General features: G+C 42.4%; 1 protein-coding gene across 2 annotated transcripts in view; it reads left to right on the top strand.

Annotated features, from left to right (window-relative positions):
- IPCEF1 (interaction protein for cytohesin exchange factors 1) overlaps nt 1-12,714 on the top strand; it is a 209,206-nt gene extending 196,492 nt beyond the window's left edge. For both annotated transcript variants that reach the window (XM_024248653.3, XM_024248652.3), the window contains exon 12: nt 7,108-12,714. In XM_024248653.3, the coding sequence (XP_024104421.3) occupies nt 7,108-7,320 (213 nt within the window). In that variant the 3' untranslated portion in view covers nt 7,321-12,714. The remainder of the gene's footprint in view (nt 1-7,107) is intronic.
- The last annotated feature ends 10,166 nt before the right edge of the window (nt 12,715-22,880 follow it).

The raw sequence follows: 22,880 nt of genomic DNA, 5'->3' as shown, positions 1-22,880 counted from the left end.
CCAGGAAGAAATGTCAGCAATTGAAAGGACAAGGCTACAAAGGCAGGCTGAGTGGCTCTTAGTCAGGCGTCCCTGTTAGTCAGTAGAACATCTGAACACCCTAAAAGGCTGCAAAAATGAGGCCGGAATGGAAAAAGAAAAGTGAATTTTAACTATACGAAGATAATACAAATGCAGAGAAATTCACTCTTATTTAATAGTAAAATTTTTATCGATAATAAAAGATATCACTGGCTGCCATTTCACAGTATGTACAAAGCTGCTGAATATATTTGATTATTCAATGTAATATGTCATAGCGTGTTGGGATTTTACTGTCTTCTTTGTCTGTGATAGCTGATATGAGTGAGTAAAGTTTTCATTGAGCAAGTATTTCCTGACTCTTACTATGTACCAGCCACTATTCTAGGTGACTGGGACCATTGAATGGACTCTACTGGGTGTAGAAACAGAGGACAACAAATACATGATTAAAATGAAGTGCAAAAATACTCTGGTTGAGATGTGCTCAGGGCGTTTTGGTGGTCTGAGGGGGAAAGTGGCTTACTGGGGGCATTAGGAACACTGTCGCGAAATCCGTGAGTCAGGAAGAAATGAATACCAAGGGAAGGACGTTCAAGGAAGTGGAATGTCTGTCAACGGATAATAAGCTGTAGTTCCACGTTGGGAGAAGCAGGAAGTAGAGGCCGTGGAGAGCATGTGCGGTTTGAGTCATTAGCAGAAGGAGAAAGGCTGTGGCCTCAGGCCTTCCATAAAGCAGCAGACTCAGGATTCTAGATCTTTATGGCACCATGCCCTCACCTGGCCACTGGGGGGGCCAACTTTGTGAAAAAAATTAGTGTTACCATTCCCTATGGGTCTCTGTGACCTCGTGCTCTCCATGCATTATGACCATGTCATTGGTGAATTCAGCAGCTTTTGCTTTTCTGTCAGTGTATCGGTTATCCAGTGCTAGGTAACAAACTATCTCAAAGCTTAGCAACTTCAAACAATAGGCATTTATTATTTCAAAGTGTCTGTGGCCAGGAATCTGGGTGTGGCTTGCTCAAATGCCTCTGCCCCCTGGTCTCTCACAACGTTGTGATCAAGGTGTCAGCTGGGGCTGCATTCATTCCTCCATGGAGAGGGATCAGTTTCTAAACTCCTGCATGTAGTTATTGGCAGGATTCAGCTCCTTTCAGGTTGTTGGACTGAGGGTCTCAGTTGCTCTCTGGCTGTTGGCCAGAGGCTCCCCTCAGTTCCTTGCCACGTGGGCTTCTCCACAGGGCAGGTCACAACTTGGACACTGGCTTCTTTCAGAGCAAGCAACACAGTGAGAGTGAGTAAGTGAGATGGGTTATAACCCAGTGCAGTAATGACATCACATTACTTTTGCAGTATTCTATTCAGTAGAAGCAAGTCATTGGGTTATCTTGTTTTCAGGGAGGAGATTACACAAGGCCTTGAATACCAGGAAGCAGAGAAGATTGGGGGCCCGCTCAGGGCTGCCTGCCCCACCCAGCTGGGGAACTGCTCTCTCTGGACATTTGTGAGAAGGAGCCCTTTCCATAGATCCCTCGTGCAGTGCTTGGGGCTGATGAAATAGAACAGGACCCATGTCATGCAGTCCTATTAACCTCAGGAGGTAGGAGGACATGCTGATGTGGAAATTGGTCTTGCTGAAGAAGCTGAACAAAAGCAAAGCGCATCAACCTATTCAAAGGAGAGAGAGAACTTGGTACATGTGTGCATGTTCATGTTGGAAGGGTATAATAATTATTTCTAATTGTTTTTAAAATTCAAAGCTGTCAAGAGAGTGGTTGCCTTTCAGGAGGAGGAGAGGATGGGACTGAGAGGGGATGTGAATGGAGCTTCTGAGTGCTGGGTGTGGGTCCTTCTGTGACCTTGGTAGTAGTTGTATGGAAGTGTTTATTTTGTGATAATTCTTTAAGCACAATTTTTCTATTTGTGCACTTTTCTCTGAATATGATATATTGCACAGAGAATATATCATACACAGAGGAAATGTTTATTTTTTAAAAGCTTCAAAGTAGGAGTGTGGACAAGCAAAGACAACAGAGTTTCACGCAGAAACAAAGAAACTGTTTTAACAATAATGTTTATATTTGCCGTAGGCGCATTCTGTAAATAAGAAAAATCCCTGCACTGGGATAGTACTGGAATGAATGCACTTCAGGGAAATTATTCTAGGAAGTGGAGCAAACTTCCAAGTTGAACTTGAGCAAAAGTTGATCGTATTATGTTGTACACTAAACACAGATATTTAGGAATTTCTAATAGCTCATCATTCACTGACTTTCGGCTAAGCCTGTTTTTATTTTAAAATAAGTTATTAATGGAATGATTAATGGGTCCAACTGAAACTCTCTATGAGTTACTCCGACCTATGTCACAAGAGCGATGAAGCCCCTCTTCCCGTAGCTACTCTGGTGGAACACATTTCCAATGCTTAGGTCTTGAGTCGAGCCACACACTGACTATTTGGAGTAAAAACTGAAAGTACAGCATTCTCTCTTTCATGGTATTTTTGGAATCTCTGCCAAACCTTGCTTGCCTGCCAGAAAGCAGAGCGGATGTTGTGAAAGTAGTTCAAAGCTCTCCAAAAGCCTCCTGCGCCATCCAGGAGAAGCTGGCTGCTGGATGAGGACCAGCCCCAGGGTGCCTGGTGTAGGAAGGAGCTTGGAAGGTTCTGTTGTTTCATTAATTTCCTTCTTCTGTATTATTGTCTACATTTTTTTCTTTCATCCATAGAAGAACTAACACATATTTGAGCCAAATGGTAAAATATTTGAACTACTTAGAGCCAAAAGCCATAACGAGAAGTGTCAGCTTAATGCCCAAAGTTGAAAAGACCCTTTTCTAAAAATTTTATTAGCTATAAAGAGGGGTTAATTCATGTTTGCAAAGTCAATTTCCCCAATTTTTATTAATTTTCAAAGATCTTATTTAGTTTTTTAATATGAAAAATTAGGATCTTCCTTTGAAGCAGATGTCTGAATTTCTTTAGAACAAAATAAAACTCTTTAAATAACTTTATATTGATAGCACTATGGTGATATCAGAGATAGAAAGCTTTTTTTGTTGTTGTTTTTTTGGAAAAGTTGTTTTGGAAGCATAGATATTGAAAACTCAGAGAGAAGAAATATGCTCTTTTGGCCCTGCCTTTCTATAAACAATCCCTCTGCTTTCCTACTGCACTGTTTTTTCTCCATTTTGGAAGGAAGGGTTCCTATCTTTATCCATCTATGTGTCTATCTTTATCTATCTATCTATCTATTAATATCTATCTATCTATTCAGCTATTGATCTATGAATCTATCCATGTCTAGTTTTTTTGTTTAATGGAAAGGATTGCCTCAGACTCCAAATAGGGTTCAGAATGCAAAAGAGAATAAAAAGCAAATTGGTAATTCATTTATTCATTTATTTCTTATTTTATATATTCATTTTTTCAACAAGGATTCAACAAATGTCTACATGTGTAGACAGTCTACATGTGCAGTCATTCTTTCAGGCACTTGGGGCTTATAGCACTTGGGGCATATCAGTTAAAAAGGTCTGCCTTCCGGAAGCTTATGTTTTAGTAGGAGAATAAACAAACATAATTTACTATTAAATGTATAATATGATAAGTGATGACAGATTTGATAAAGAATAGAAAAGAGAGGAGATAGAACATGTTGAGGAATTGATATTTAATTAGGAAAGACATGAAAGGCCTCTTTGAAAGACATAATTTGTGTAAAATCTGAAAAAAGGAAAGGGAATGAGGCTTGAGGTTCTCTGAGGCCGAATATTTCAGGCAAAAGGAACAAAAATGCAAACACCTTGGGGCAGGAGTGTGCCTAGGGCATTTAAGGAAGAGCAAGGAGGTCAGGGTAGCTGTAATGTAGTGGGGATGGAGCATGGGGAGTGCAGCAGTGGGCCAGAGGGGCAGCGGGGACTCGAGCCATTGAGGACCTCATTGCCATTGCAAACACCAGCTTCTGCTCGGAGGAAGACAGTGACCCTCTGGAAGGTTCTGAACAGAGGGATGGCATGCTTTATGTCATGTTTGAAGGTAGAACCATCAGGCTTTGCTGGTGGATTTGGTGTGGTAGAAGGAGTCAAGAATGACTCCAGTGTTTGCTCTGAGCAACTGGAAAGACGGAGTTACCATTAAGTGCTTTGTGGAAGACTACGGTAGGAACTGGGTTTGGTGTGTATTGGAAGTTGGTGGTGTGGGGTTGTAGAGAATAAGAGGAACTTAGCTTTAGAGATGTTATTTTTGAGATGCCTCTTAGGGGTTGATGTGGAACTGCTGAAGGGGAAGTTTAGACAAATGATGATGGAGTCCAGGGGAGAAGTAAGGAGAGATATAAACTTGGGACCCTCAGCCATAGGAGAGCAGGAGAGATTACATATGATTACCAACAGCATGAACATAGATAGAGCAGAGAAAAGGATACAAGCTGAGGCTTTAGAACACTCCAGTGAGAAAAGGTGGCGTGACAAGGAGGAACCAGCAACCAAGGTGGGGGAGTAAGTAGCAATTGTGGTACGAGAAAAATCAGGAGAATGTATCATAGGAGCACAACAATGAAACTGTTCAACAAGGAGGAGTAGTCAATTGTTTTAGGTGTGCTGATAAATAAGTTGAAGATGGATCATTGGTTTAACATTGATTTAATGGTTTATTGGATTTAACAACGTGGAGGTCACTGATGGTCTTCACAAGAGAGTTTTGGTGAATGGTGTGGGCCAAAGCCTGCTGGGACTGAATCTATGCAGAATGGGCCATTGGAGACAGGAAAAAGTGGAGCATTAGCTGGATAGGGATTTGGGGGCAGAGAGGAATTTTAACATGGAAGAAATAACAGCAAACATGTATACCAGTGAGACTGCTGGAGGGGATCTGGGAAGTTGGTGAGTCAGAGAAGAGAACAGAATCGCTGGGATGAATTTCTTGAGTAAGAGAGCGGGGGCCATTGTGCCCAAGTGGAGGGATTGGCCTTTGCTAGGAGCACAGATGCTCCGTCTCTGTGAACAGGGCAGAAGGCAGCATAGATTTAAATCCATGTAGTTCGTGGGCAATAGGAATTTGGGAGAAGTGCTCTTCTGATGGCTTCCATTTCCTCAAAAAAGAGATAACAAGGCCATCAGCTGCGAGTGAGGATGAGAGAGGGGGTTTGAGATGAGAAGAGTTTTGAAATAGTCATTTGGGAGACTGCCAGAAAAAGGATGTGAAAATGTGATGACTGGAGAGTAGTGAAAATCCACTTACTGGCAGTGGTTGTGAAGTTTTAGTTTCACACATGCTGTCCTGGGGATAGTCAAAAAGAGTAGTTCAATCACACGCATGAATTGAATGTCTACATGGCACTTGGCATTGTGTTAGGTGCAGGGAATACAGGGATGAAGGAAATGTTTCTTGTCATCTTCTTTAAGCTTTAGAAGAGGGGCCATGACTTACCCGTAAATACCTAAATGTACCTCGGTAAGTTCTCAGAGGGCATCATTGGAAGGCATGAGAATATAAAAACTTAAAAGCTTATCAGTCCAATTTTGGGAGTGCAGGGAAGGTTTCCTGGACAATGTGATGCCTCAAGTGAGTATAGATTTACGGGTTTTGAAAAATTGGGTAGGCCAGGTGCAGTGGCTCATGCCTGTAATCCCAGCACTTTGGGAGGCTGAGGTGGGTGTATCACTTGAGGTAAGGAGTTTGAGACCAGCCTGGCCAACATGGCGAAACCCCATCTCTACTAAAAATAGAAAAATTAGCCGGGCATGGTGGCGCATGCCTGTAATCCCAGCTACTTGGGAGGTTGAGGCAGGAGAATCGCTTGAACCCGGGAGGTGGAGCTTGCAGTGAGCTGAGATCAGGCCACTGCACTCCAGCCTGGGCAACAGAGTGACTCTGTTTCAAAAAAAAAAAAAAAAAAAGAAAAGAAAAGAAAAGAAAAAAATTGGGTAAAGAAAGATTGGAAAGTGTTCTGTGTAAAAGAAACTCTAGAAATTAGAGTTTATGAGGTGAAGAAAGGCAAGGAAGATTCTTCGTGTGGCACAGCGACATGGAGGTGTGAGCTAGTGTTGTGTGGGTGAGAAAATGCATGCCAGTACATTAGACCGGAGAGTCAGAAGGAAGCAGAGTATCAACAAATGGTGCCAGTGCAGGTGAGGAGCCTTGGTGTAAGGGGATCCATGAGGGGAATCAGCATTTAGATGCATCCCTGCTCTGCTAAGTGGAGGTGGAGTTGAAGTGGGCATTGGACGCAGTGGTCTCGCTCAGGAGTCTGTGGCAGCAGATCAAATGTGATATATTGAACTGGATATCCAACCTTAGGACTATGGTCATGGGATGGAGAAAACAGGCATAGATTAGAGATACAATTGTCAGGGCTGAATATTTGTTTTTAATATGGAGGATGAATCTTATTTTTACTCCATTCCTTGTCTATAGAAAACTCTAACCTGAGCTAGACATTTCAGAAATGTGTGCCATTGGTTACAGAGGAGGCAGAATGGAATAGCACCAATAGGTTGTTTATTAGCATTATTGGAATACATACTATTTTGATGGAAGATTAGTAGCCTCTTCTTTGACTGAAAAGATAACCTGTGTATTTATTCTGTGTGTATTAAATACATGTGATTTATTACAAATAAAGATAATTTAATAAAATCTTAAAAGACGTATTTTATGTTGCCATATGTCCTAGGTAAAGTGTTATGTTCCAATTTTGCTTAGTGAAGTTTGGATAGTCAATAAAATGCTGATACCTACAGTGAAAAGTTTTAGGAGGCATGATTCCCACACCAAGGTAGAATTGTTGCTGTGGTGTGGAATAATGGATTGATCAGGGAAAGGCAACATAGAAGATCTTTGCTATATGTCTAGCTCTTCCACTGACCCTTGGGTAGGATACTTCACTTCTTTGTGGCTAGCATATGCAAACAAATGTCGTATTTCTTAGGCTTGATGCTGGATTTAGAATATTAACATGCAAAACTGCTTTGGTAATTTTATGTGAAAGTATATGTGTACTTGTAAAAGAGTTGGTAAAGATGGTTTATGTAAATTAAGACACTCTCAACATACCCCCTTCCCCTTTTTTTCTACTCGCACAGTGTAAAGAACATGATCTGGCCATGATTAATCAGTTACTGGATGATCCGAAGCTGACAGCCAGGAAATACAGAGAGTGGAAAGTCATGAACACCCTGCTGATCCAGGACATCTATCAGCAGCAGCGGGCTTCGCCTGCCCCTGATGACACTGATGACACCCCCCAGGAACTCAAGAAATCACCTTCTTCTCCCTCTGTTGAAAATTCCATTTGACACAAAGTCAGGGTTTTCTCCTCTTATATTTTATCACAAGCAACTCTTCAAGATGTTGCAAAAGCTTACGTTTTTTCTTAAAAGGAAAACTGAAACCCAGTCCTTCAAGCATCAGCTTCCCATCTAAAGATGCAGGTTAGGTGAAGACAATCACCGAATACACCAGGGCTCCTCATTTCAGTCATAATGCATCCATTGAGATTGGAATGATTGAGTTCAGTTGAAAGGCGTTTTTTGTGTTCCTACTGGGAGCTCACGGTGATGTGGGGCTCTAGGGGGGATGTGAGAAATGTCTCTTCTGTTCCTTGCTCTCCAGAGAATGCTATGGACAAAAATCAAATTTTACCAGGAGTAATTGTCCATGGAAACGTTCTGTTTTTCAAAAGAAGAATGTACATATTCCACTTGGCTGGGAAGCTGTGTGGCCCAAATCACTGTTTGAGTGGAGGAATGTTTTCTAGAGCAGTGACTAGAAGGACAAACGTGGTGTTGCAAAACAAAAATTCCTTGCCTTTGGTATGGAATGGTGGTGCCTTTTCCACGTGTTGAGAAGTACTTCATAGACAGTGGCACGTGGGAGAGCTGAAGGAGGAGGCGTGTTCCATATTCCACTCATTCAAAGGACAGCTTGGTGTTTTCACATTTTATGCAGGTTAGGGGATCTGATTAATGTTTCCTTTCCTTACAACAGCTAGAGAAAACATCTCATCACAATTGGAGACCTCTACTCCCTTTGAGCTTTCCTACTCAATGGTAGGAGATAGTAATATGTTCAGCAAAGAATGTCTACTGCTCTTGTTCTTGGCTGTGATCCCTATACATAGTGTAAATTTATATCCAGATTTCCCAGGCTCAATATTGACAAGATGACTTTGGCATTTTAATTGTTTTAATATCTTTACTCAAAAAAACAAAAAACAGAAACAAAAACCCACGGAGACAACAAAAGAGTTAAACATGATGGTTTTATTTTTGTATGTTTATATGTCACTTGTGTGCTATGTGAATAGCTATGTTTGTTATTTAAATATATTTATAGAAGTTCAAATTACTAGTGTTTTAAAAGATGATATACTATTATATATTGTGCTTAGTATATATTTGATGAGTCTATACTTTTTGCTTGAGAAAAATAGAAATACTATTGATTCACTGGTGTTATGATGTTGCACTATGTCTGAGGAATGCTCAGGAAATCTTGTGGGAAAAAATGGGGCATGCATTCATAATTTTTCTTTTTCTTCCCCACCCCAACTCCCATGAGCTCTTAAATTTAGATTTCTATCTCTTGTAAGTCACTCTTTTAACCTGAAAAGGACTTTCATCTTAGATTATCCTTTCTATTAAATAAACTTTAAGCTTTGTGCCATTTATGCCTGCAAACCTTAGACCAAAGACAACACAACTAATGTTATCTTTTCATTAAAGACTAATAGAAATTTAGAAATCATTGTGTTAAAGAGAGCTCATAGAGAAACAATATGAAAGTCTTCCCTTACTAATCACCATGAATATTTCTCACCATAGGAATAACCACAACCCACCAAGTACCCATGTTGGCCCTGCCTACCCCTAACAAATTGTTGACACAACCTATTTTGTTTTATAGCTTCGAAGTGTGGCTTGACATTCAAATGGAAGGAACCACCTGAATTATATCTGCAAACAAAATGGAAATAGTTGTTGAATAGTTCCCCAAGCTTTACTAAGAAGCATTAATACTCTGTAAACAAACAAAAAACAACTTTAGCATTAAGAAATAAAAATAAAAAACAAGAAGCAAGTTGTACTACTAGAAGCTTCTCTAAGATAAGAGGCCAGGCCAATCAGTTTGGCCCAGCAAACATGTGGGTACTTCTCCACCTAGGGAAGCCACTGAAGATGAGTTTGACCTGTGGTGACCTGAAGGAGGGAACATTCAGATCCTCAGATTGCATCCTGATGCCCTGGTTTGGGAGAGCAGTGCTTTAACCTTTTGGCCCTGGAAATTACTGATTCTTTCTGTGATTAGCAGATACTAGAAGGGAAATTATTTAGGATTGGCAATGTAAAGAGTATTGAAGGAACGACAAATAACAATAGCAGAAATAACAGTGTGACACAAAGTGCCCTTCCACCTATTTTTCTTTGGTTTGCAACACCAACCTGTAGACTTCCAGTTTTTCTTAAATTGAAGAGCCCCAGACACTTTTGAGCAGGGTTTGTGAATACCTTTGAATGCTTTCCTTTGGCTTTTCATGAAGACATATTTCCCCAACCTTTCAATTGTAAACTCCTTTAGTACCATTCAAACTTACAGGCAAAAAAGATCCCTGGATTACTTAGCCAAGGCTTAAAGTTATTTTTCAAAGTCAAGAACATTAGCCTAGAAGTTTTTGCTTTGCTAGTTAAAGCTTACTTTGCAGAGCTTCCCAAAGTGAAAGTGAAACTGAATTTCACAATTTTTCACCTGGCTTTCTGGAGCCCCATTGCCTGCTCATTCGTGTTTTTCCCCCTGTGAATTCTTTTGCTTTTGACCAGGTTGTGCTAGAAAGTAGGGCTGCTTCTGTGAGTTCTCAGCCTAGGCTGTGGCCACTAAGACGTGGGTGGGGGGATAGACAGGAGTGAGAGGGAGAATGGGCGACACTTTCCATGACACTCAATGTAGGAAGACATGGACTTCTCTCTCTTGGCCTCAAGCCACTTTTCTGGTCCAAAGAATATTGGGAAAACTGGATTACTTTCAGTATATTTCTTGAGACCGGGTCATCTCTGAAATGCATTTGGGGTAGTTTCATGGGGTCCAAGGGCCAACTCCTATACCCAGTCCTACAGTGTCTGTGAGCTGTGGAATGAGAGAGAAAACCATGGCTGCTCAGGAAGGAAGTGGAGAATCTCTCAGCACACGTAGATCCAAATCTGTGGCACCTGCTAAAGATTAGGATTTGGAGAGGACTCCTCTTTGGGGTTGTGAAGAGGACCTTTTCCCTCTATTGTTAGCCTGTAGATTCAGAACGGAGCCTGATGTGATGCCTTCACTGGTTGATATATTGCAAATAGACACGCTGAGCCCTGCATTGCAAGGGCCTCTGTTGCTTTAAAGAATTCTTAGTTTTGCCACAACAGCTCAAATCTCAGAATAGGATCAAAGGCCTAGAAAGACTCCTAAAGTATAGGATTACAAACATTCCAGGAAGCGTAAGAAAGAGATTGTGTTTGGAGTCAGATTTCAATGTGAAACCCATGCCTTATATTTACACAGCACTTTGTAGTTTACAAATTGGTGTGTTTTCAGCCCCCTCCCGCTGCCCCAAGCTCTATGTGAGATGATTGTGGATTATTACAGTGAAGTGCCTGGCCCAGAGCCCCAAGTGGTGAAGGGGGAACTTGAGTCTCAGGACTCCCAGCGGCTCTCTGCCCGTTCCCTCCTCTCTGCCCCGCACCTCGCTTCACCTATTACCTTGTGAAGTTGCTGTTGGCACATAGCCCACTAGGTAACCAAGAAGTTTGACTTGGAGTGTGTGTTTCATTGCACTGGGCTCAGCATACGGCTGGCCCTGGTGGCCGTTTGGCTAAATTCTCCATTTGAAACCTAAAGGGCCCTTTCTGTGCTTGAGCACAGTCTCCTCCTAATGGTCCTGCCTCAACCTGCTGGCGGGCTGTCTATGGATTGGGGTTTCACCGAATCATGCTGTGTTTCCTTTCTTTTCTTTCTGTACATTAGACTACTTGGGAGGTGCTGTGTGATCCTTGGATGAAAAACATATATTTAAAGAAATGGAGAGTGTTTATTTTGTTTGCTTTTTAAGGCATGTGCTGTCAGATGTCAGAGACCCAACTTAGTGATTAGAGGTTGGTCCTTTGACCTTCTTCTCTTAATTGCTTTTCATGTAATCATGATAATTTACTCAGGTAGCACTCCAGTCACAAACAATGTCACAGAGATGAAACAGATTCAAAGAAAAAATATTTTTAAGTCTTTTGAAAAGAAGTGCTATTCAAATTTAAGCCATGTTTAAATTCATAGGTACATTATCTCTTTGTAAGAAATACTTCTGTTTTTTTTTTTTTTTTTTTTAAGACAGAGTCTTGCTCTGTTGCCCAGGCTGGATTGCGGTGGCGCAATCTCAGCCCACTGCAACCTCTGCCTCCCTGGTTCAAGTGATTCTCCTGCCTCAGCCTCCCGAGTAGCTGGGACTACGCCCGGCTAATTTTTATATTTTTAGTAGAGACCGGGGTTTACCATGTTGCCCAGGCTGGTTGCAAACTCCTGACCTCAGGTGATCTGCCTGCCTCTGCCTCCCAAGTGCTGGGATTACAGGTGTGAGCCACCACACCTGGCCGAAAGACAGTATTTTGATATAGCCACATACATGATTTAATGAGTAATGTTAAGTACAGAAAAGCTGCCATATCCACATAGTTTTAGGGGGCATTTCTTCTTCAGTCTAACAAGAATATGATATCCAATTGTGGTTTTCCAATTTATTTCTCTTCCAATTTCTTTTGTATACCTCACAGGAGAAATTGAATCCTAGAACTGGGAGATGACTGCCCTGCCCAGGGTTTTGTAATACATAATTGAAAATAAAAGTCCCCGAAACTAAATGTTTGCAGCCTGTATGAAACGGACTGTGGAAGGGGGATAATTTCTCTCCTCACAGAAAGCCACTCCTCTCCTTGAATGAGACATTGAGCAGACACACGTTTCTCTGTGTCTGGAGCAGGAAACAATTCCCTTGCCTCTTCAGCACATCTCAATTCTTTCCCACATGACCCCAGAACCACATAGAAAACATTGAAAATAATGGATTCTTCATTGAAAAAAGCTTTATATTTCTCTTGCTGTAAGGAGACTTAACTGCTCTGTATTTGATTTTTTTTTTTTTTTTTTTTTAACATTTAGCCCAAAAGGGAAGTGTGCCCCATGGAAAGAGCAAATGCCGTAAAATAGAAACCAGGAGTTTTAATCACCATATATTTTAATGTGCTTGCATGATGGGAACGTGACTTTTAGCACTGCATGGTGTTTGGGGTCAAAATATTAATGTGGAAATCTTAGCTGAAGTTTTACTGTGCTCTCATCCTGTGTCAGCTACCCCTCCAAACTGAAAAAGAGGCATGGCTCATTTCTCTCCTGCTTTATGTTTTTGAGGTTGACTTGTAAGATAAAAATAAAAATAAGAAAAAAAATATCTAGTCAAATGATATGAAAAAAAGTTGAAATATACTACTGGTGTTCATTTTCTGTCCTGCAGTGTTGCTTTCTCAAAGAAATAAACATGTGGCTGGAAGTGTTTAATGGCTGCGTTTTGATCGTCTACAACAAGGTTACAGTGCCCTCTGGTGGCAGTCATCAAAATCGCTTCTAGACTTGTTTTTATTTTTAAATAAAAGATCTAATTATATTGGAAATCTGTTTCAACAATAACCGATGTGGTCTTTTCCAGTGGTTCTCAATTTACAGGTTTATTAATACAATAATATTTAGATTTTTCAAGAATTGCCATTGGACCACTAAATTTGACTTGCACATTGTATTATTATTATTTCTAGGCACCCACATTTTGTTTAAAGAATTTTTAAAATTTGCGTATTATAAAAGTTACAAACTGTGGTCCACAAGCTGCTTAAAACATATGAGATATTTATTTGAAAACGAACAAAGAAAATAATGAAAGAGCCTAATAAATTGCCTTTCTTTTGGATCCACCGATCAGAGGGAAGCAGCCTGCCTTTGAACTGATTCATACTCCTTGACTGCTGTCTACCCACAGTTTTCATTTTGTTCCTGATTCTCTCCCAATTCTCACCTCACAAGCCAAGCTCCACCTTCTGTTTTCTTTGTCCTGCCACCACCGCATATTTCTAGGCTCCTACATGGAAGCAGTAAAAATTATTTTAGACCAAAGGAATTAGTAAAAGGCATAGGTACCATGCGTTTCCTGATTTCTGGAACAATCTCATATTATTTCCTATTGCTGATATAACAAATTACCACAAATAGAGCAGCTTCAACAAATTTGTGACCTCACAGTTCGAGGAAGGTTGCACTCCTTGCGGAGGCTCTGGGGGAGAATCCATTTCTTTGCCCACTCCCTGGGCTACAGGTGCCCCACTTTGCTTGTCTCTGAGCTTCTTCCTCCAGTTTCAGTGTCAGCAACTTGCACCTCGTGCATTCCTTCTCTCCTCACCTCCTCCTGGGGCTTTTTTTTTTTTTTTTTGAGATAGAGTTTCACTCTGTCGCCCAGGCTGGAGTGCAGTGGCGTGATCTTGGCTCACTGCAACCTCCGCCTCCCGGGTTCAAGTGACTGTCCTGCCTCAGCCTCCTGAGTAGCTGGGATTACAGGCACCCGCCATCATGACCGGCTAATTTTTCGTATTTTCAGTAGAGACGAGACTTCGCCATGTTGGGCAGGCTGGTCTTGAACTCCTGACCTTAGGGGATCTGCCCGCCTCGGCCTCCCAAAGTGCTGGGATTACAGGCGTGAGCCACCGGTCCTGGCCGGGGCTCCTTTAAGGACCCTTGTGATTACAACAGGCTCACCTGGATAATCCAGGTGAATCTATTTGAAGGTCAGTTGATTTGCAGCCTAAATTCCCCTTTGTTACATCTACACAGGTTCCAGTGATTAGGACTGAACACTGTCTACACAGGTTCCAGTGATTAGGACTGAACACTATCCTGCTTATCTCAAATCTCCCTTTCAAATACCCTGCTGAGTCCCCGTGGACCAGCAACACCGCCCAGAAATCCCAGGAATTCCACGTTTTAGCTACAAACATGAAAGTCCTTTTTCACACCATGTAACTTGAATTTGACTTCAAGATATGTTCACCATAGGAAAGATAATTCATCTTTATGAGGGGAAAAGCAAGAAATTTCTGGCTTTTAAGAAATCAAGTGCTGGGAGCCGTGGCTCATGTTTGCAATCCCAGCACTTTGGGAGGCTGAGGTGGGAGGACTGCTTGAAGCCAAGAGTTTGAGACCAGACTGGTCAACATAATGAGACCCTGTCTCTTTAAAAAAAAAAAAAAAAAAAAAAAAAAAAAAAATAGCTAGGTGTGGTGGAACATGCCTGTAGTCCCAGGTCCCAGCTGCTGGAGAGGCTGAGGCAGGAGTATCCCTTGAGCCCAGGAGTTCAGGGCTATGGTGAGCTATAATCAGGCTACTGCACTGCAGTCTGGGTGACAGAACAAGACCTGGTCTCAAAAAATAAAATAAAATAAATAGAAACAAAAATAAAAATCATGTGTGCACAGGTGCAATGGGGACAATATTTTAATTATCAAATCAGGTATTCACAATACCTGCATTTAAAGACAAAGCATTAAAAAATCACTTTTGAGAATCAAGTATCATCAAGCAAAGGATAATTTAGGCCTTAACATCTTAGGTTTATGATCTGCTTGGTGCCATGTCAGACTGATGGATTTGATCTAATCTGCAGCCTCTTCCCCCATGACGGTGTGAGGGGGCTTTTCTGAGTGGATGTTGATGTTGAAATACATGGATAAATACAGAATTTCATTGGTCCTGACCTGTGTAACCACAACCTGAACACTATTTCACTTCTTTCTTTCTTTTCTTTCCTTTCTTTCTTTCTGTCGTCTCTCTTTCTTTCTTTCTTTTTTTCTTTCTTTCCTTCTTTCTTTCTCTTTCTTTCTTTCTTCTCTCTCTTCCTTCCTTCTTTTCTTTCTTTCCTTTTCTATTTTTTCTTTTCTTCTTTTTCTTTCTTTTTCGTTCTTCTTTTTCTTTCTTTCTTTCTTTCTTTCTTTCTTTCTTTCTTTTTCTTTCTTTCTTTTTCTTTCTTTCTCTCTCTCTCTCTTTCTTTTTTTGTTTTCAAAGTCTCACTCTGTCGGCTGGAGTGCAGTGGCGCGATCTTGGCTCACTGCAACCTCTGCCTCCCAGGGTCAAGCAATTCTTGTTCTGCAGCTTCGTGAACAGCTGGGATTACAGGCCTGCGCCACCATACGCGGCTAACTTTTCTGTATTTTTAGTAGAGACAGGGTTTCACCATGTTGCCCAGGCTTGTCTTAAACTTCTGGCCTCAAGCGATCCACCCACCTCAGCATCCCAAATTGCTGGGACTTACAGGCTTGAGCCACCACGTCCGGCCCTCTATTTGTTGTTTCTCTTCAAACAAACGAACCAACCTGGATTTATAGCTAATTCCTTGATGCCAGTCTGCTTGTTTTTCCAGTCATGTATTCTAGGAAGGCATAAACACAACATCAACCCAGAAGTCTCTTCTGAGCATACCTTGGCAGTTCTAGCCAGAGTAGGAGGTGTGGGGATGGAACAAAATTCCCAGGCAAACAGGGTGCCTGGAGATTTAGCACGTTATTGTCCTCATGTCAAAGGTTCTTGCTGTGGATGCTGTTGATGCCCTGCCCAGATCCCTTTACCTGGCCAGAGCTTTCATTCCCCAGTGGCTATGAGTATTTGCAGCTAATACTGTGCTCCTTTTCCAGAAAATTTCCCTCAGCTACATGAAAGCCACTCAGGTCAGGAGGTTATGCTCCCCATCCCCAACCATGGTGGCCACGACAATGACTGACAGATGTGGTGCAAAGGGCCCTGTCCCTCTCTTGCCCTTGTCTCAAAATGGAGGCAATTCTGTGGTCCAGGGACCAGGCTGAATCTGGTCCACAACTGAGGTCACAGCCTTGCTTAGCTTCTCCCACCCCCCTGTCCTATCTTGCTTCCCTCACTCCCTTCTGAAAGCATTCCTTTAATAAATCACGGTCCCAAGACTCCATTTCTCAGGCTTTGCTTCCAGCTTGAGGTGTTAGTACTGGAAAGGACCCAAGATACAGACTGTAAGGATGGAATTAGAGAAATGGGCGCTCCTTGGTTGCAGAGCCAGCTGCATGCCAATTGAGACAACACCTCCTGTGATCTGTGGTTGCTGAGACTTTTACCTGTGGTGAACTGAGACAAGACACAGGAGGAAGAGGGTGGACCAGCTGGGGCAGTGTCTCTGGTGTTTGACAGGTGTGGGGGAAAGCAGTCACTGAGTGCCGTTGATGCATCGAAGAGAGGAACAGGCTAAGATAACAGGCTCAGGTCTATTAACAATTTAAAGCAAAATGTTGGAGAATGGCTCTTTGGGCAACATTTAGAGAGATACTAATGATTAATACTAATCTTCTGTGGTCCGAAGGCAGAAAGAGTTCAAAATCAGGTACAAGAGTGACAGAATTTCAAAGAAGATTAAACACTTGGCCTCGGCCAGTCTTCAATGTCAAAGTCAGGATCTTGACAGAGAAGGAACAAGGCCTTGAGACTTGGAATGGGGATGTGCGGGTAAAGAAGCTTGAGAAATGTGAATCCCCAGGTTCACCTGAAATGTCTGAGCCTGCAACAGAGGTGTACTCCTCCTTATTGGGATACAGGGCTCCAAGCCCCCAGGCTTGAAAACTACCCAGAGGGTTCCCATGAGGCAGGGACCTTATAAGACAATGCCTGGCCTTGCTAGGCTCGCTCCCAATTTCCCTATCTTGGGTGCCTGATTTGTCAGTAGGACCAATTAGCATTAGCCAATGCAGGAAGGGCTAGTCCAACTAAAGGAGGAAGGCACTTATACATCAAATAACTGCAGAATCTTCTGACTCACTGGCAGGAACCAGGACACAACACCTGGGAGTAGATCCTGAAGGTTGGATCAAGGGAAGCAAGAACAAAGCATCAAGCAAGACAAGAGAGAGGTTATTAATATAGGCTTAATATACCATCCCTGTTGTCTGCCACAGGAATTCATGCTGGGCAAGAGCCCTGGGAGACTAATATGCTGCTGAAATGGCTCTCCTTGAAAGCCTGGAAAATGGTGTCCCAAATTTAATGAAGATGAGATGTCAGAACTGCCAGGCAGATTGTGGAGGAAGGGACACAAGTGCCCAGAGAAGTAGGGGAAAAACTCAAAAAATTGAATTATTAAACCAGGAAACCCACTAGCAGATAATGTGCCTTGGTGGGACATTATTTGCCAAAGCAATTGGGACGTGCTGGTGAGGGGGCTATTAGCATCACTAAAAAGCTTATGGTGGCTGTCCTGTGGAGGTGGGAACTGTCAGTAGGAGATGCTGTGAGGGAAAATAACTATCTAGAAGCAATGGGGATGACAGAATTCTGGAATAGTAGAGGCCAGATGGCAGCACTTTATAGTCATAAGCAAGGTATTCAGAACTACCGTAGTAGGCACAAGGCTGGAATGGCTACCTGGGGCCTTGACCATATGGGACCAACCATATGGATCTTGGAAGATCTTGGGAGATTGCTAATAGAACGATAGAATGTGGCATTTCTAAAGACAAGATATATGGGAAGTTTCTCTCTCTCTCTCTCTCCACACACATGCACACACACACACACACACGATCCAGAATGGATATGCAGAAGGCTGAGGTCAGCTGCCTCAAAAGAAAGTCACAATCCCTTGTTCAGTTTTGAGACCTAACCCTCAAGAGGAGGCTGTTTCTCATGAGGAAGATGATTTTAACAACACCGTGTGATATGGGTAGGCTTTGAGTCCCCACCCAGATCTCATCTTGAATTGTAGTTCCCATAATCCCACGTGTCATGGGAGGGATGGAGGGGAGGTAATTGAATCATGGGGACAGTTACCCCCATGCTGTTCTTGTGATAGTGAGTGAGTTCTCACAAGATCTGATGGTTTTGTAAAAGACTTTCCCGCTCTCCTTTGCTCTGCACTTCTCTCTCCTGCTGCCATGTAAAGAAGGATGCGTTTTCTTCCCCTTCTACCACAATGGTTAAGTTTCCTGAGGCCTCCCCAGCCATGTGGAACTGTGAGTCAATCAAACCTCTTTTCTTTATAAATTACGCAGTCTCAGGTATGTCTTCACAGCAGTGTGAAAATGAACTAATACACCCTGAGATAAGATACAGGCAATTCCCCTAGTCCTTCCCAAAGGAACCTATAATCATTTACTTGGGCAACTGTACAATGGGGAAGGGGAATACATAAATCTTTTAAGAAAAATTGTATACAGGGGCCACATTGTTTCTGATTTCCAGGAACTACTCAAAAAATATCATGGCCTCTGTGTTAAGATAGGGGTATACAGAGGTCAAGTAATAAATGACCCATGTTCTCACTGGTTTCTAAATGTATAATTGGAATAGCCAGACCTAGCAGTTGGAAGAATTCTCATGTTGGTTCTTTGACCAATAATAGCAGTCACAGGCCAAATAGAGAGGGGCCAAATAGAAGTTTTTGAAGCTGCCTTTCTCAGGAAAGATAGTAAATAATAATCCATATTACATCTAAGGGAATTGGCAGAGATTAATGCCACTCTTAATGACTTTAAGAATACAAGAGTAATGGTCCCCACTTATACCTATTCAATTCACCAATTTGGTCTCTGAAAAACCCAGATGGATAGGGCAAATTACAGTAGGTTCCTGCAAACTCAACCAAGTTATAACTCCACTTGTAGTTACTATGCTAGATGTGGGATTTTCCTAGAGCAGATTACAGCCTCAAGTGCATAGACTTTGGCTAGGTGAGTGCATTCTTTTAAATAACCATCGTGAAGGAGGATCAGAGGCATTTCACATTTATATGAAAGGGGTGACAATACCCATTTATGGTCTTGCCCCAGGGCTATATTTATTCTCCTGCTATGTGTCACAATATAGTCAAAAGGGACCTAAACCATTTGGACATTCCACAGACCATTACATTGGTTCACTCTATTGATGATATCATGTAATAAACACTAAGAATTTGATCAGTAAGAAGTGGCATATACTCTGAAGACTATGGTTAGACACAATAACTCCAGAGTAAGTGAGAAACTCTATAAATATTCAGGGGCTGCCTGAAGTAGTTAGAGGTTCAATGGGCTAAGGCAAGCCGGGGCATCTCATCCAAAGTAAAGAACAATTTATTGCACCTTGCACTTCTACCAGTAAGAAAGAAGCACTATACTTGGTGGGGCTGTTTAAGTTTTCTAGGCAACATATTCTATACTTAGAAAGATTGTTTTGACTTCATTCATTGGGTGATATGGGAAGCTTCTTTTTTGGGTGGAACATGAATGGGCTGTACAGTGGGAACAGGTTATGGTATAAGTAGTCCTATTTTGGGGGCCATATGGCTTAGCAGATCCCATGGTAGTAGAGGTAGATACAGTACAGAAAAAATGTGGAGTCCCTGGCAATCTCCAATAGGGGAGTCACAGGACAGATCCCTAGGGTTCTGGAGCAAGCCCATGCCATCTGCAACAGAGAAAGGGCCACCACTAGAAAATATATCCTGACATGCTATGTAGACCTGGTAGGCACTAACCATGGTAGAGTGTCTAACCAGGGGGCTATCAGCTAACATTGCAGCTAGAACTAACCATCAAGAGCTGGGTACTGTTAGACTAGTTTAGCCTGGAAGCACTTCATTATAAAACGGAAGTGGTACATCCAGGATTGGGCTCAAGCAGCTGCAGAGGGCATAAGAAAATCACATAAACTGGTGTCCCAGATACCTATATTAGTTACCACTATTACATAGTCACCTCTCATCTTGCAACACAGTTGACCTGATGGGAAAGTTCTCATTGTCAAACAGAGGAAAAAAACGCCTGAACTTAATTCACTAATGGGTCAGCTTAATATGTGAGTTAAAGTAAAAAATGGGCTATGACTGCCCTACAGCCTCACTTATGGGTGACTCTGAAAGCTGGTGGTGAATGGAAAGCCTTCCATGGGGCAGAGCTTCATGTAACACATCTTGCCATCCATGTTGTGTGGAGAGAGAAGTGGCCCAAGGAACATAGTGGACAAGGAAGTCTGGGGGAGAGGCTTGTGGAGGTACCTGTGGGAGTGGGCACAATGTTGATGATCTGATCTTTATATTGAATGAAAATACCTACCAGAGAGCATCCCTTTCAGAAGAAGCACACAGGCAGGATGACTCAGCCAGCAATGTCTACTAGTTTCTCTGTTGACATGTGCATGGGCTCATGAACAGAGAAGACATGGTGGCAGAGATGGAGGGGCACCATGGCCCCAAGACATGCACACATTCACCAAGGCTGCAAGCTACTGCTGCTGCTGGATGGCTTGCCTGCTAATAACAAAAGTCAATGCAGAGTCCCAGTAAGGTATCATGTTTTGGGGACATCAACCAGATACTTGTTGGCAACTTGATTAGCTTGGACCCCTTCCATCTGGGAAAAAGCAATGTTTCATCCCGACTATGAAGGACAAGGATTTCACCTGTGGATTGGCCTTTCCTTGGTACAGTGCCTCAGTCAACACTAATATTCCAGGGCTCACAGAATGTTTGATCTATGCATGGGATCCCACTGTATGGCCAAGGAAGTGAGGCAGTGGGCACATAATCATGGGATCATGTGGTTCTATCACATGCTGTTCCATTCAGAAGCTGCTGGCCTGAAAGAGCCTTTAAAAAGTCTCTTGAAAGTGCAGGTGAGGCACCTGCCGGTGGAAGACACCTGATGAGAGTGGAGAATCAGCCTTCAGAATATAGTATACTTTACAAAAAACTGGCCAAACTTTATAAAAAACTGGGGTACTCTGACCCCAATAGGCTGAATTATATAGGTCAAGGAAACAAGGGGTGAAAATAGGACTGGCCCAGCTCTTCATTGCTCCAAGTGATCAACTTGGGATTTGTGTTTCCCATCCCTACAACTTTAGGCTCTCTGGGTCTAGAGGTCCTGCTCCTGCCAGAGGATGCTGTAAGAATTTCAGTAAACCTATGCCTGCCACTTAGTTCCTTTGGGTTCCTCATGCTAGGAGATCAGTGGCATTAAGGATTTACCAGCTGGCAGGGATGATTGATAATCATGAGGAGGTAAGATTGTTGTTTCTTAATAGAAGAAGGAAGAGTATGGTTGGCACTCACATGATCTATTAGGGTGTCTCTTGGTATGCCTATGCTCACACTCAGTTATAACTCGCCCAATGAAGCAACTGGCCTGATAAGTATATGGTAAACAGGGGCTCAAACAGCTCAGGGATGAAGGCCTGGGACACCAAACAGCAGAAATGCAAGTGAAGGAAAATCTAGAACGTGTTGTGTAGGAGGGGGATAATGTATCACCGAAGGCTTTAGAACCAATTGTACCACACAGCTGTAATTCATCACCCTAACTTGACTTTTGGAAGTTTCCCCAGAAATCATGACAGTTCCTATGTAGCAAACAATATGAATGAAAAGCAAGAGAACACGAGCAAGACAAGAGATGGACTCCACTGGGTGTTGACAGCGATCTGTTTATATCCCCTTATCCAGGCAGATGGACCCAAATTACAGTGAATGGTGGCTGCTAACCACTCCCCATTGCCTTGTCCTCCAGAACTTCGCCTCTGGTTGAATAGCAGCTGCTTCCCTGGAGCAGTTGTCCTTCTGCTCCCCTTCCCCACCTCTCCCTCAGCAGCCAGTGACCAATAACTGATTTATGAAGAGTACAAAAGTCCATTTCCCTTAAGGTAGAACCAGCTCTGTGGTGCAATGTGGACTTCAGAGCTGCCCTCAAGACTAGATGGAAGCTAGTTTCTATCCAGACTGTTTTGTTAATTAGCTTACTTCCCATGCTCCACCCTCCTTCCCCAATGCCCCTTCTTCTGAGATTCCCTCCTCAATGCATCACTTTAACAAAAATCCCCATCTCTGGCCCCATCTCTTCTCTGGAACCTGACCTAGGTTCCAGAGAACTAGGACAGTTACCCACCCCTTGGCATGGCTCTTCCATGTGGGGTGCCCTTTCAGTTCCATGTTCATAAGCGTACCCAGGGGAAGCACAGCATATTAAGGATGATATTGTATTTCTCCTTGCACCATAGTTTGTCAGTCCCGAGAATGAAGCTAGAATGCAAATGCACTTTCCCCTAACTTGTCACCTTAATGTATCATCCAATAGGAGTGAATATCAGAATCATTCACCAGCAATCACACGACATATTTTCAATACTGATTTTATATGTTATGCACAAAGTACTCCATTATATACCTTAAAAATTTTGGCTGGAGTTTAAGTGTTACCCTTATCCACCAACAGAAATTATTGATCAAAGTAGGTTGTAGATTTCCTCTTCCACTTTCTTTCTTTTCTTTTTTTGAGAGGGAGTCTTGTTCTGTTGCCTAGACTAGAGTGCAGTGGCACGATCTCAGCTCACTGCAACCTCCGCGTCCCAGGTTCAAGTGATTTTTGTGCCTCAGCATCCCGAGTAGCTGAGATTACAGGCACCTGCCACCACGCTCAGCTGATTTTTGTATATTTAATACAGATGGGGTTTCACCATGTTGGCCAGGCTGGCCTTGAATTCCTGACCTCAAGAGATCTGCCTGCCTTGGCCTCCCAAAGTGTTGGGATTACAGGCGTGAGCCACCGTGCCTGGCCCACTTTCTTTCTTTACTTAAGTATCTAAGTTAACAAAATGTCTCTTTGTAAAGCCGCTGACTTGCTGAGATGCCCCATGCAAATATTGCCTTCTTGTTGGGCTATTTCATCAAGGACAGTGTGATACTTTTTAAATACAGTGTGAGGGTTATAAACCTTATGAATCAAAGTTTATTTTTCTTTCTTTGCCTATG

This window comes from Pongo abelii, chromosome 5 (assembly GCF_028885655.2).
Source record: "Pongo abelii isolate AG06213 chromosome 5, NHGRI_mPonAbe1-v2.0_pri, whole genome shotgun sequence".
Lineage (NCBI taxonomy): Eukaryota > Metazoa > Chordata > Mammalia > Primates > Hominidae > Pongo > Pongo abelii.
Note: the sequence above shows the minus strand (reverse complement) of the source record. Positions and strands in the feature narration are given on the sequence as shown.